The sequence below is a fragment of the Myotis lucifugus genome, unplaced genomic scaffold, assembly GCF_000147115.1.
Source record: "Myotis lucifugus unplaced genomic scaffold, Myoluc2.0 scaffold_10, whole genome shotgun sequence".
In the NCBI taxonomy this organism is placed as follows: domain Eukaryota; kingdom Metazoa; phylum Chordata; class Mammalia; order Chiroptera; family Vespertilionidae; genus Myotis; species Myotis lucifugus.
Genome location: NW_005871058.1, coordinates 11,361,265 through 11,375,815, shown reverse-complemented (window position 1 = coordinate 11,375,815; position 14,551 = coordinate 11,361,265). Strand labels below are relative to the sequence as shown.

General features: G+C 48.2%; 1 protein-coding gene and 1 pseudogene across 2 annotated transcripts in view; one reads left to right on the top strand and one right to left on the bottom strand.

Annotated features, from left to right (window-relative positions):
- Window positions 1–14,235, bottom strand: part of BCL2L14 (BCL2 like 14) — a 20,442-nt gene extending 6,207 nt beyond the window's left edge. The window contains exons 1-4 of one of the 2 annotated variants that reach the window (XM_014451699.2): window positions 13,982–14,235; window positions 8,625–9,100; window positions 3,871–4,050; window positions 1,487–1,557 (exon numbers count right to left, since the gene is read on the bottom strand). In XM_014451699.2, the coding sequence (XP_014307185.1) occupies window positions 1,487–1,557; window positions 3,871–4,050; window positions 8,625–9,048 (675 nt within the window). In that variant the 5' untranslated portion in view covers window positions 9,049–9,100; window positions 13,982–14,235. The remainder of the gene's footprint in view (window positions 1–1,486; window positions 1,558–3,870; window positions 4,051–8,624; window positions 9,101–13,981) is intronic. The other variant, XM_006084247.3, reaches the window with a different exon arrangement.
- LOC106696258 lies at window positions 6,178–6,908 on the top strand (annotated as a pseudogene).
- Window positions 14,236–14,551: the final 316 nt, after the last annotated feature.

Here is a 14,551-nt window from a genome sequence, read left to right as displayed (position 1 = left end):
ATATATATATATATATATATACATATATATATATATATATGTATGTATGTATATATGGAACAACTATGTGCTCTACATAAATAATGCCAAGTATCATCACAAATCATCAAGAGAGTGTATCAAAGGGGTGTTTTTTTTTTAAGGGGTCATTGGTGGAGGAAAGGAAAAGCATCTCTGTCCATAACGAGAGGGGTTGCCTTCGTCCTGCCTCCCAGCCCTGGCCTCCCTGACCTGCTGCTGGTCACTGCTAAGGCCGCTGGAAGGAGGTTGATGAGAGCGACCAGCTTCGAGCTGTGAGGAACCCTCGGGGTCCTGTGGTGGAGCCCTCCCAGTTCAGGAACTGAACTGCGCCTGGTTATTGGCATCTACTTGAATTCTTCTAGTGACGGGAAGATCATCCCTTCCCGAGGCAGCCGCAAGCGCTGGAAAGGTCATTCTTAAAACGGGGAGATCCCCGTCGCCCTGCAACTCCTACCCACTGATGTTAGTGCTGGAGCGCAGGGGTGTCCTTAAATCCTGTACCATGTTCTATTTTCTGCTTCCTCTGCACCCCTGTTCACCCCCTACTTGTGGCCCTGACCTTCATACACCCCTTCTCTTTAGTTTCAGATCCCTGGTTTTCTCATTGTGTCTCCTTCCGCACCATCTCTCATGCCCTTCAGCTCCCTGGGCACCATCCTCGAGGCACCCGTCTGACAATGGCATTGAGAGAGCAGCACAGAGCACTCTGTGCCTGGGGTGGCCAGGGCCATGCCCCCTCCTGCAGAAGCTCCTTGGGCTCCTTCCCCGGGGATCCTGGCCAAACAAGGAACCAGGTCCCCAGGCCAGTCCCTGACTGACAGACCGCAGAGACAGCTGGGCAACCTGCGGGTGACTGGCATGGAGGCGGCGGCGCTCAGAAGCCCTCCGCGGACAGGGGGAGCCAGCTCACCACCTCTTCATCTGGAGGCGCCTCTCACATGTTTCTCATTGGAATGACGGGTCTCGACTTCTAAACGGCAGGAAATCCAAAGTTCCAAGTAACACTAACCGGCCTCCCCAGCCGAATTGCTAAGAGCCCTGGAGCAGAGAACAGTCCAGCCACTCGGGGGAGATTTCAGAGGAGGCTCCAGGCCCGAGCAGCTGTGGGTCACAGATATCCATCCAGGCTGCAGGGCCAACACAAGAGTCTAAACTTCCCTGAGGATCAGTTACATGGGGAGCTAGGCTCAGAATTCTGTGCAGCGAATCTGTAATTTATTGGTGTCTTTTCTTACAATAACAGTTACTTTTCTCCTTTCCAGAAATTCCAAGGAGGCTCCAGGAGGTTTAGTTATGTTTTCCAAAGTGATTCATTTTTGAGACGCTGCCAGAATGAAGAATTTTGATTCCAAGGGAAATAAAATGTAGGACTCAGTGTAAACCAGAACGTCGACAAGGCGTACAAGTCGGTTCTCATGTGCCAGTGCACGGGCACAGAAACAAACCGTTAGGCCAAGCTCCATACCTCTCTTTCCATCTGATCCCCCGAGTATTTCAGCAGCTCGACGATTTTGGCTATTATCTGGTCTTCTCCGTCTGTCGGGAAAATCCAGTTATTTTTTTTCCCCAGAATAAAACAAATCTTAAATTTTCCCAGTGACCGTGCTTAGCCTGGTTAGGGATGGAGGAAGATGAATGCTTTGTAATTCTTAGAAAATTAAATCATACCTCCCTTTTGCTGATTAGGCACAAACACTCCCAGATTCCCTCTCTTTTCCTTTCTTCTTCTCCCTCCTTCCCTGAGTCCCCAGTTCTCACCATGAAATTCATCACTCTATTTACTGTAACAATGTTGTTGGAGATGTTAGTTCCGCTACACATGATCCTGTCTCTAAAGGTATTTAGGGGAGATTTCTCCCCGGTCTTTGGGCTTCTCCTGAGCAGATGGTGCTTTTCCCACATGGACCCCATCAATTCCCCATTTGACTACACTCCTCCTTGGTGTTAGCTGCTAGACAACGTAGAGCCAAATTCATGCTCCCCCCTCCGCCCCCCCCCCCTGATCTAAGAGGGGGTATAGTCTTTCTGCCCTGAATTTTGAGAATTAAACTCACTTCTAAACCCACCTTATTTTCCTGCTGTTGTTTTCTTTTTCCACTGTCCTTCACATTTATTTTATGATACCAAAATGTCTACTTTGCACGCCGTGTCTTTACAACAAGGTGGGGTATAAATAAATAACACTGATAAGTTTTCTCCCACCCCAAAGGCTAAAATGGCAGGGGGATCCAGAGATGGCTCTAGTGGGTGTGTTGTCAGAACGGGGGAGGTGGAGTAGCAGGGCTTTTCTTGTCTCAAACATGCTGACAAGGAGACATGAGGGAAATGGTCATTGCCTTAGCACAGAATCCAAACGGAGAAAAGCCAGTTACCAAGAGAACATTTTTTTTTTTAACTTATGGCACAATCTCTAAAGTCATGGAGTCCTCATGTTTGTTCTCGATAAAAGGGAGAAAGGCCAAGAAACTAATCTAGCACGTCCCGTCCCAAGAAGGTCAAGTGAAGGGCAAGGGACGTGGGGAGTCTGGGATTCGAGTCACCTGGGAGAAGAAAGAATGCGTGTCTCATCGCCCATGTGCAGTTTGTATCTGCTGCTGCTGCCTCTCGGGGAAGGTTGTAGCGGCCCAGATTCCCCGTGTGCACGGAGGGTAAGAGCCTTAGCGTTGGCTTGGCTTAGGGCTTTGCTTTACATCGCCAGACACGCCCAAGGGAGCAATAAAGGGGAGACCCTTCTCCTCCGCAGACTGCGATGTGTCCCCCTCCAGCTCCTCGCTCTAAGCCCCTGTGGGAGTTTTGGTCCCAACAGCACAGCACAGGTTGGTGAGCTCACCACGTTGCTCCCGTGGTTGGAAGACACTTTTGCCTCGTGCTTTACTGTGCCGCAGACCCAGGTCCCACCTCTGCCCCTCAGCCCCCACTGGAGTTTGGGGGACGACAATCGGGAGAGAGGGCTGTCGTTAGTGGGTGTGCAGGACTGAACTTCCCCTCCCGTGACACTTGGTCCTACTCCCAACTCCAGAGTTCCTGCGAGTCCGATGGGATCTACGGTCCTAGCTATTGCTGCAGTTTTGGTGACAACTGACCCAGTCTGGTCACTGCTTCTCAGTTCTGCTTCATGTTCTGCCCTAGGCCTGGTGTCTGACACCCATCCCCCTGCTTTTTATCTACACTAATAAAAGAGAAAGATGCAAATTGACCATACCTTTGCCACACCCACCAGCCAATCAGGAGTGAGTATGCAAATTAACCCAACAAAGATGGTGGGTTAATATGCATATGCAGGCTCCGAGCAGCTGGGCCGGATGCAGGCTTCCACACTGCCCCAGCCACTCTGGGCCTCTGGGCAGCGTGGGAAGGCGGAAAGGCGGCTCCGGGCCGGAGCGAAGGCAGTGCCGGCAGCCAGGGGAAGGAAGGCCCATTCTTGCATGAATCTTCGTGCATCGGGCCTCTAGTATAATATATACATCCCTGGGCCGGTGCTCAATCCATACCCGCTGCACTCCCATGAGCCAACTGGTCCCTGGCCATGGCTAACACGATTACATCTAACACTGTACTTCCCCCTGTGGACAAAGTTGATTGCACGCTGTGTACTTTCCCCTCTCCCTCACCAGACTTTTCTTTGGACTTAGCAGTGAGCTTGGCATGTGGCTTCCCTCTGCTGGCACACTCCCCTGGCTTGGGCTCTCAAGCTGAAGGTCAGTGCCTCCAGCGGGCTGCCGTTCTGCCCTTGGTCCAGGTCAGCTGAGATTCCTACATCGCAGAGCCGAGCTGAGTCAGGACATGGATGCTCCTGTGCCTCTGCCTGGAGACGCCCAGCCCCACACACACTCTCAGAGGAGAGCTTACCTTTCTTCCCACTTGCAGCTCTAGGCTGGGAGCTCAGGCCCTCCGAGCGACAGAGGGTCCTAGGAGCAAAGTTCCCTTGACGCTTGACGCTTGCTCCCTGGGTGTGCTCTTCGGGAGGTGGCCAGGAGTAAACAATTTCAGCAACTCGGTTGGCAATGGAAGCAACTTTGGGGTCCACACCTGAAACAAGAGAAAACGGTGCTGAGAGCCCTTCCCAGAACTTGGTGGCAATATTGGTATGCACAGTTGCCCGATCTGAAAAGAGCAGCCTTGAGCACAGTTGCCCGATCTGAAAAGAGGCCTGAGAGTGTGTGTGCAGGGCAGGCCATTCCTCAGAAAGCAATGGCAGTTGCCTGGCAGAGGCTGGGATGGGGGAGGAGCCCACCGAGGAATGATGGCCACTTTGAAACCAGGATCCTTTCGCACCCTCTGTTTGAAGTCTTGCAAAACTAGGGTCCCCTTCCCCTTTGTGAGGGAAGAAACACAAAAGGGAGGGCTTAGTTCTTTGCTTGAGGAAATGCTCATTATGCTTTTATTTTTATTCTGTTTTTTCCCCCAGACCCTTTATAGTTTGGAGAGCTGGCCCTTATGTGCATAGGAGGACATTCAATAGTTTGACAAGCCTTTGGGGGCTGGTCACTGGAGAAAGATAAATATCCCTGCTCTCAGGCCATATTCATTACTCAAGTCCATTATCAAGTAAACACTGAGCTCTCCTTGCTTAAAAAGTCACGTGTTTCCTCTCTCCTTCAGATCTACTGGGAAACGTCCAACTAAGGCTGATTAGGAAGAGAGGACACATAAAATGCAACCCACAACCTTCAAGAATTTATAATCCAGGAAAAGAGCACGGCATGTATTTGCACACTTAACTAGTGAAGCAAAAACATTTTGGGACGTGAAGGTTTCAAGGACAGTGGCTCCCTGAATGTCATAGCCTGTGAAAGACCCTGGGGGGACATGGGGTTGGTGGGGTGGGCAGGCGGTATCTCTGACTTGTTTGGGAGCAAAATGTTCATTGTTGATTCATTACCTAAGTCCTTAACTTTTAGAAGCTTGTACAAGCTTTATCTTTGATGCCATTTGAAGCAATTGTATCGTGTAATGCTTGAAAGTAATACTATTTCATTTACGGGCTTGAAGTAACAGAGAGGGGTTTCGGCTGGAAGGTGGCTGTGTCTGGAAAATCCCCTTATAAATCAGGAAAGGCGAGAGGCAGGGCCTGGGTCTCAGGAGGGACTGTGTAAAACGCAGGTTCTGACATCCTGTGGAGCTGCCACAGGGACACCTGTGCCTCTCTCCCTGGACTCCTCCGTGGCGTGTGTCTTGGTGTTCTCCTTCCACTCCCTGGGTATCCCCAGAAGGGCGCTGGAGACTGCTGCTTGGTTCCTATGTCCCCTTTTTAAAAAGGCATAATGGCTTCCTTAAAAAGTCATGCTCCATCCATGGGGTTCAATAACAGATGCGTGAATTAGAGAATAGAGATGTCAAGGACAGAAGAATCAATGCCTTCATTCCCATTTAAACAACCAAACTAAATATACTTTCCACTTTTAAATCACCTTCTTGCAGCCCAACCAGCCTCCTCTTGAACTCTCAGCACCCACAGCCCTTGGCAAGGATATGGCAAGAGGCTGGATCCCAAAGCCAACGGGAACCTTCGTTTGCAGTGTCCACAGGACACGGGAAAGAAGAGCGTATGTTTTCTACCTCTCTGACCTGGTGCAGCCTAAGATGATCAGTGCATGGTTCTCATTATGCCCCATCTTGCACCCAAAGAAAGCAGTTAAAGTTCCCAAAGGCTGTCCCTCCTCCCCCCCACCCCCATGTGGCAGGGCAATCACAGGACCCTGGCAGTTACAGAAGTACCCAACCTGACTTACCTGTGTACAGTATATGGGTTTCTCGGCGGGTGGGGGGGGGGGGAGATCGTGGATCGTAAGCAAATGCATTTTGACTCAGATGAACGAGCTCTAGTTAGGATTCCTATTTTGAACACCTTAATCTTAAACACTGAAAAAAGAAAAGATTCCTTTCTTGTCAGAGTAGGTTCCACCTGATAGGCAAGGGGAAATTGGGTGGGGGTGGGGAGAGAACAGAAAGGCTGCCCAGTCTTTGGCATCTATTTTGGGCAGTCACTGTGGGGCTAAGGAGAGCAGAGTTGGGAAGGTGCCGTTCAGCCTTTGGCCCGAGACTTTTGATTTAAAGAGAAGGGGCAGAAAGTCTGGGAGAGATTTCCATATGGTTGAGAGTGCTATTTCCCATCCAGTATCCGTTTTCTTCCCTCCTGAAATGTCAGAGGCAGCAATGGTTGCAGCTGAAAAACTCCACTTCCCAGCCTCCCTTGCAGTTAAGAATGACCAATGTGATGCAAGAAGAAGTTGGGTGCAGTTTTAAGAAAGCTCTTTGAAAAGGGAGCTGAGTTCTTTAGAAAGAAGACACCCTTTTGTCCTTCCTTTGCTGCCTCTTTCTTCCTGCTTGAACTGTAGACATGATGGCTGGAGTCCCAGCAGCTACCTTAGAATATAGGGTCACTTTGAGGTTGGAAGCCACTAGTAAGGGATGGAAAGAATAAGAATCCCTAATGACTATGGAACTACCATGTCAGGACTGGGCTGCCAAACGCTGGTCTTCTTTTATGGGAGAGAAAAGTAACCTCTAGGCCACCTGGGACACCTGCTGGGACAGGACTTCCATAGTGACAGATATGCCTGAAGGCTGTGGCCCAGGCCATTTTTGCTGGCTGTAAGCAGGGTCTCTGGAACCAGAGGGAGCACACAGCTCTTCTTAAAATGGAAGATGTTGATGCTCAAGATGAAACGGAATTCTGTCTAGGCAAGAGATGTGCTTATGAGTACAAGGCAAAGAACAACACAGTGACTCCTGGTGGCAAACCGAACAAAACCAGAGCCACCGGGGGAAAGCGAAGTCATGCTCACGGAAACAGTCGCATGGCTCGTGCTAAATTCTGAAACAACCTTCCTACTAAGGCCAACGGACGCCGAATCTGTGTAAGGCTGTACCCCTCAAGGATTTAAACTTACTGAAAAGAAAAGAAATAAAAGTAAATTTGTAAAAAAGAAAAATAACCTCTACACTCTTTAAGCCATAGCTCTCCGAGTTTGTCACTATACGTGTGCTGCTGAGCCTTTCTTGGCTGTCACATTTCACATGTAGTGAATCACAGCTGTGGGGAAACCAGAGCTTCACAAGTAAAAGAACCTGGGTTGGTAGTTTCTAAAAAATTGGTATTGACATCCGTTTTTCTACATCATAAGACCTCTCCGTACTAGACTCTGGTCTTGAGACATCACCTCATAGTCCTCAATTAAGCCTGGAGCCTGAGGCCTGGAAATGGCAGCCCAGGGTTCATTGTGACCTTTAGTTAAAAGAACCCTGGGGATGCCAACTGCTGAGCTCTGACTTACATGCGGCAAAATAGAAAGGGAATTTGAGGCTCTCTGGGGTCACACCCAACATAAAACCAACTAACCACCCACACAATTAATTGAACAAGAAAGCAAGGAAGAAAAAAATAGGTGAGAAGAGAGGATAACTGTGTAAAAATGTTTAAAGCTAAGTCTACCTAGGAGGTAACTTTTTCTATTTTTTAGGGATATCTCTCTATCTACCTATACAGACATCTTAAAATGTTAAGAACTAAATAAAGGTCAAGTGACACTTGAGTAGTATGGAAATACAGAATGTCATTCATCTCAGGAAAGCCAGAAGATGAAAGTCTGTAAAATCATCTGTCTCCTGGCAAAGTCCAAAGAACAGGCCAAGCAGAAAAGCCTGTTTAGATGCCTTCAAATGGCTCTGTTAGCTCCAGAGCTCAGCGACCACGCCCAGCAGAAGGAGCTGCTGTACCACTGGGGGAGGGGAGCTCCCCAGATAATCCCACCCTCACTTTTGCTCTAAAATTCTATGTCTACTGGGAAGTAGACGTTTCCTTGACCATAGTGAATGATCTAGAGCTGTCCATGTGTGAGCTGATTCTCCAGGCCCGTCACAAGATTTAAAAACTGAGACATTACTGCCACCTGTTGACTAATGATAGATACATTACACAGTCCAGTCAGCCCAGCAGGAGAGGCGTTTTCATTTAAAATCTGGGCATCAGGCACGACATTGTTGAAGGAGAAAAAGAAGCTTATGCCAAGCTTGGTGTATGAAGGTCAACTCTCTGACGAAGTCTCTTATGAAAATGTTTTATTCAATACAATGGATTTTGTCCCTCTGAGGGGAGATTTTGTAAGAGTGCTTCCAAGTTGTCTTTGTAGAGTGGTTTAGACTTTGAAAAGTATTTCTGTATGTAGCTACCTGATCTTTCCAACTCTCCTAAGAGCTTGGGAGGGCGAGATACCCCAATGTACAGATGGAAACACAGAGGCCCAGGGAGGTGAGTTGACTTACCCCAGGAAGAGAGGCAGCCAGAGCCCCTGGCTAGAGCACTTCCCCTTATACTAGTACTGGTCTTCGACACAGAAGTTTAGGAATTTGGGCAGTAAGCTTATTCATAGACAGTGAAGCCAGAAAACCAATCCCATCACCTTTCACTGCCACCCTTTCCTCTCTGCTCAGTCTTGAGAAAAGTAGGGCAGTTATTATTAAATATCAATAACTTGGGAAACTGAGGCACAACGAATGCCTTGCTTAAGGCTGCATTACCAGCTGGGAAGCGATGAACTACCATGCATACAAAGAAGGGAAAGATTTAATTGCAGGAGAAAAAGAATCCCATCAAAGCCTACCTTGGTTCTCTAAGCGCTGCTCCACGTTGGAAAGGGACCTAGAACATTGTTGAGTGTGAAGACCACCCTCATACTCCAATCTCTTTGAACCCTGAGCCTGGATCTCCGTAGGCAAGCTCTCTGAATCTTCATCCTTCTCTGCTACTCCAAAGAGAGATCTCCAAGAGGACTTTTTCTTGGTGAGGTTTATGGTCTTCTCACTAGATCGGGAACTTCTGCAAGGCCACGACTCGTTTGCTGACCAACTCCCCAGTCCTCTCTGGGGCAGACTTCTGGTCCTCAGCAGCTTCGGTGAGAAGACAGCAGACGTGCTCTTGAAGACATGGTGTTTGGCGTAGAACTCCAGGATTTTGAATTCAATGCTGTTTGCGTCATCATCATCCAGGGGGATCTCCTCCAGGTCGCACGCACTGGTGGTGCACATGGCGGGCCTGCAACGACAAAGTCCACACGTGTCCTCTACTTGTGGGCGCCTCCTGTCGGTCAGGAGAGACAGGGGTTAAACTGAATGAACATTTACTAAGCATCTATTCAGTTTGTTCTGGGAGGTAGGAGTAGTCGGAGATGGAAAAGTCAGGGCTCTTTTTGAAAGTTCAGTCTCATAGAGACACGAAGGAGAGACCTGGACATAGATAATCCCAAACAGTGAGCTAGGACTGGAGCGGAGGTGCAGAGCCAGGCGAGGAAGATGGGGAGGAATAGAAGGTGCAAATCAAGGGCGAGTGATGGCTCTTTGAAAGATAAAAGGGTTTAGGCAGGTGGGTGGATAGTGGGGCTAAGGACAGGATGGGTAGAAGAGAGTCTATGGATGAATTTAGGACGTTCGAAGAGTGGTTAGCCGGGGACTCAGCATGTGGAGGGACAATAAATGAAGTGGCAGTCAGGGCCAGGTTATGGGGACCTTCGAATGTTAGGCTGAAAGCTTTGCATTTGCTCATGTTGGTCAGTCCGTACATTTCAAAAGGAGCCCTAGACTATGGAGGGCAGCTAAAGGCCTTCTTGGGAGTTAAAGGTCTTCTTCTAGGTGGGCAAATGAGAAGGCCAGCTGTCTGGGTGTATGGCCCTTCCCATCTTCTCTCCCTTCTTCCTTTACACTCTACTTTAGCCTGTATAGATTTGCGTATTTATTTATTGAGAGAGAGAGAGAGAGAGAGAGAGAGAGAGAGAGAGAGAGAGATGAGAGCAACACATTGATTGGCCTCCTCGTGCACGTTCCCTACCGCACAACCAGGGCATGTGCCCTAATCAGGAATCCACCCGGCAACCTTTTGGTGGTACACGGGACAACGCCCAACCAATTGAGCCACACCAGCCAGGGCTGTTTCTATCTCTTCCCATACTTGGTACTTCCATTTCATCTGAAAAAAAAAACTGCTGTTTTTAACAAATTTTAAGACTACTGATGGAGGCAATGGAGAGCTTTTCAGTTTTGAGCGGGAGAGTGATGTGATCACAGACATGGTTTAGAAAGATCAGTACAAGAAAAAAAAATGACAGGGAGGGAAGGGTTTTATTTTCATATGAATAACCAAATAGATATAAGAAACTGATTTTGTTCAATGTAAGCCTTCATGAAATAATTCCTTTTCTGGTCCCCTGCTGGGAAGGCATTTCTTTTTGTTAAAAGTCTACTTTGCTTTCTTCTGAGTGAAAGATGTTGCTTAGCAATATTGAGACCTGAGGTGGGTGTGAGTAACTGAAGTGGACAAGGACTGTGCGACCTGAGAAACACAAGGAGTGAGCCCAAAAGGATGCGGCGAGAGCAGGCCGTGCAGGCAGAAGGCTGGGCAGCAACTTGGTGTGGAAGGGGCTGAGCCCAGGCCAGAGCCCAGAGCTGGACTGTGTCAGGAGGGGATGGCTGAGGTTTTTAATTTGAAGCTTCCTTTTGAATTGGACAGTCCAGGACACTGTGGGCAGAAGGACATTTGGATCCTACAGGAACTATGTACTGGGTAGAAGGGTGAACCCTCTCCTCAAACCATAATATTATGCTTCCGTGGACACCTCCATCTAAGTTTGCGTTGTTTTTTTAAACAAAACCTCGGACCTTTCTCATGTAGCGTGAGGACTTTAAGGGTGTGTGTGTGTGTGTGTATGTATGTCATTGTTGGAGAGAGGAAGGTCAAACTTAAATAAGTTTGCTAAATGCTGATTCAGGAGCATCAGAAAGGAGGGAAAGCCACTGAGGCCACGAAGGACCACAAAGTCCTTCCATTTGTGAAAGGAGTTTTTGTTGTGCTACAGGCTAGAAAGGAAGGGAGTACTTGGCCCACGCAACAGGCAAGGTCAAGGACGAGAGAGAAGCAGAGAGCACAGCAGTGCTGAGACAGTGGCACCCCAATGAATGGGGCAACCCTACGGAAGGGGTGGGTGCTGGGACCAGGGCCTGGGAAGCACTTGGCTCAAAGAGAATGCATGGAGACATGAAAGTATTACTTAGGACACTGTAAATGCATTTGACAAGTGTAGGTTTATTTTTCCTTACTAATCCTCATTGTGAATTAAGGGAGAGCTATTGCTCAATGGACAGCTAAGTCTTAAAGCAGCAGTGAGCTAGGTTATCACACGTTGGACCCCTTCTGCTCTCAGCTATTCCTTGTTGAAAGTAAAAGCCCAAGGTCTGGGCTTTGGAAACTTACACCACAGGTTTATGCTTATGTTCATGGAAACAAAGCCCTGAGTGGAGCTCCTGAGCTCTGGGTCAGAGCCAGGAGGGAAGAACTAGCTCCCTAATCAGACCCGTGAGACTTGTTCTTTTTCTTTCTTTCTTTTTAAAAAAAAAAATTTTTTTTTATTGATTTCAGAGAGGAAGAGAGAAATAAAGACATCAATGATGAGAGATAAGCATTGATTGGCTGCCTCCTGCACGCCCCACACTGGGGACCATGCGCCCTGACCAGGAATCAAACCATGACTTTGGTTCATAGGTCAATGCTTGACCACTGAGCTACACTGGCTGGGCAGTTCAAACGGTTCTAATGCCGCGGTTGTTTGAGAACCGCTGAACTTTAGGGACATGTTGCTCGTTGGCGTAAAACTTTAATGAGCACCATTTTGGCTGAGTGGCTGATTCTTCATATAGTGGTTTTAAGGAAACTAGAAAAAGGCTAATTTGGGGCTCTGTGTGGCAAGAGGTGGGCAAGACAGTACCATCGATCAGCCATGTCAGCCACGTTTATTTATTTTTTGTCTATGGCTGACCCTGCGAGTGTATTAGAAAAATTCCTTCTCCTCTGGGCTTCACAGTCCTTGTCTGTAAATTCAGGGAATGAGAGTTCTGCTTTCTCTGCCTGTTGTGGGGTTAAGTGAGGTTGCAGGTCTAGTGCCTCGTGCAGCAGGTGTTCAGTGATGGTCCCTTTGCTGCCCTCACTGAAGACAGTGAGCTACCTGTGATTCCCCTGGACTGCAAGGTCAGGGGGCAGGGCCAGCCTGTCCTATGGTCAGTGTTAAAGCCCTAGGAACCAGCACAGTTCCTGACCCAGAACTTTCTACTTTTGGAGGCATAGTAGAGACTAACAGAAAAAATCGAAGAGCTGATTCTGAGGTCTGGGTCTAAAGTGCGCACACCTGGCGTCAGGCATGGGCGAGTGGGAGGTGGAGGGGAACAGGTGGGCCTTGCCCCTCGTGAAAGCCTAAGACCTGGGGTGGGCTCTGCCCCACCCTAGAGAGGGTGTCGAAACGTGTTCCATTCCATGAATGACTCCGGATCCGGCTATTATACTCTGATCACCTTATATTTACATACTCTCTCCTTATCTATAGCAAACTACACCAACTTACTCTCCAAAACAAGGTTACACAACTCCTTTTGTTGGCCTCTTTTCCTTCCCAGAGTTCTTTTCTCCCAACCCCCCAAAATGGCCAAAGTCCTTGGGGTCTCCTCTGGCTTGTCCTTCAGGAGCCCCACGGTGAAGGCGCTGGGGTGTGGGAACAGAGGGGGAGCCCAGAGCTGCCGGGGAAGCACCTAAACTCCTGTGAATGCCAGATACACTTTTGGGATTTTTCTAGTCCTGGATTTGTTTGTTGAGGTTAGATTTCACTTCCCTGTGGGAGGTAATAGATGCAGGAAAAGAGGAAGCAGGCTGCCATGACCAGGGCCCCAGGTAAGCTGGGCAGAACTTTGCATGGCCTGTCCCAGATATGAGGGGTGTGGAGGTCCCCTGGGCAACAGGCTCCGCCAAAGAGCTAACTTGCATTGCTCTGGACACAGATATCTGAGACCCGAGGGTAACTCATGGGTGGGAGTGGAGGACAGATCCTCATCTCCAGGGAGGTTCCCAGACCAAAAGATGAACTAAACTTGGTCTTCCCCTTGAGCTTCCCCTTGAGCACCCTTAGCCCCAATGCCCTTAAAAGACTTTCCTTCCTTCTTACTAATCCTTCCTTCTCCAAACTTCAGGCCTTTGAATGTCTTCATTCCTTCTCCCCTGTTTGTCATTTCTGAGTATGACTTGTTCTTTCATCCTAAGGTGGGCTGGAGAAATGTGGTAAAATGCCTTAGCTTTCCCCAATAGGATCTAAACTGAGAGACAGAGCCTTAGGTCAAAAGGACCAAGACTCTCATGGTAGGACAGAGAGTGCAGGCACCAGACAGGAGGGAGCTTTCTAGAGGGGAGAGAGAGAGATTTCCCATGTTATCTGGGCCTGGTACTCAAGGAAGTCCCCATGGGGTCTGCCAAGACTAGACCTTGTGCCCAAGTTCCCTCAGGCTGCTCAGGACTCTGGGCTCAAACCCAGGACTCCCGTCCTCAGCCCCATCCCTGCTCCAGAGAGGAAGTCAGCATCTCCATGGACCACTGACCTGCTGGCATGTCATCACATAGGACATATTCAACGAGAGACAGCTGCATCCTATTAAAGGTGATTCAGCCCGTTATAGAATCTTTTTTTTTTAATATATATTGTATTGATTTCTTAAAGAGAGGAAGGGAGAGGGATAGAGAGTTAGAAACATTGATGAGAGAGAAACATCAATCAGCTGCCTCCTGCACACCTCCTACTGGGGATGTGCTCACAACCAAGGTACATGCCCTTGACCGGAATCGAACCTGGGACTTTTCAGTCTGCAGGCCGATGCTCTATCCACTGAGCCAAACCAGTCAGGGCCCGTTATAGAATCTTAACTGAACTATCCCAACCGTTGGTAGCAGAGGAGAAATGAAAGAGAAACCTAAATATCTTCTTTCCCTTTCTTGTTTTAAAAATGTGCTGAGACTGACATGGTAAGAACTTTTTAGTCAACTCAGTAAACGTCTCCCCTAGTTAGATTGTCTCATGACTAGTAAAACCAGGACTGAAGACCCAACTGTGTCCTCCCGGGAAGGCTGAGAACGAAGACAGGTGCTTCCTGGTGTTACCTGGTCTGGCAGCTGTCAGTGGTTCCTCCGGCTTCAGGTAGGTGGCAGTAAGGGTATTTCTATACCTCAATCTCCCTCCACGAAATGCAAGAGGAAACGTTCACCAAGTCTTCGTGGCTTCTCATTTGGGAAGGTTTGTGGGATCTAAGACTTCATCTGGTGGGGCCTCCTCAGCGTTAGGACTCAGGTTGATGAAGTAAGCTTTAGGGGAAGGATTGCCACTTCCTGGTTAAGCCCTGCCCCCAGCTTTTTAACTGAAGGAGTGGCTGACCTTTGCCCGTGTAATTTGACTCTAAAAAGGTTCTGCATCTTTTTTTTTTTTTTTAAGTTGGCAAGTCCAAGTTTCTTTATTTTATCTTATTTTTTTATTTTATTGAATTTATTGGGTAGCAAGGATTCTCACTCCCCTCCAGGACAATTATGTGGGTATTTTCCTGATAGTTTTCTTTTCTTTTTTTTTTTTTTACTTTCTTCTGTTCAGCAAATGTTTACTGAGCACCGATCACAGGTGTTATACAAATACTTAATCTTAACTACATTGAGAGGCAGGTGTTATGATTCTCATTTTAC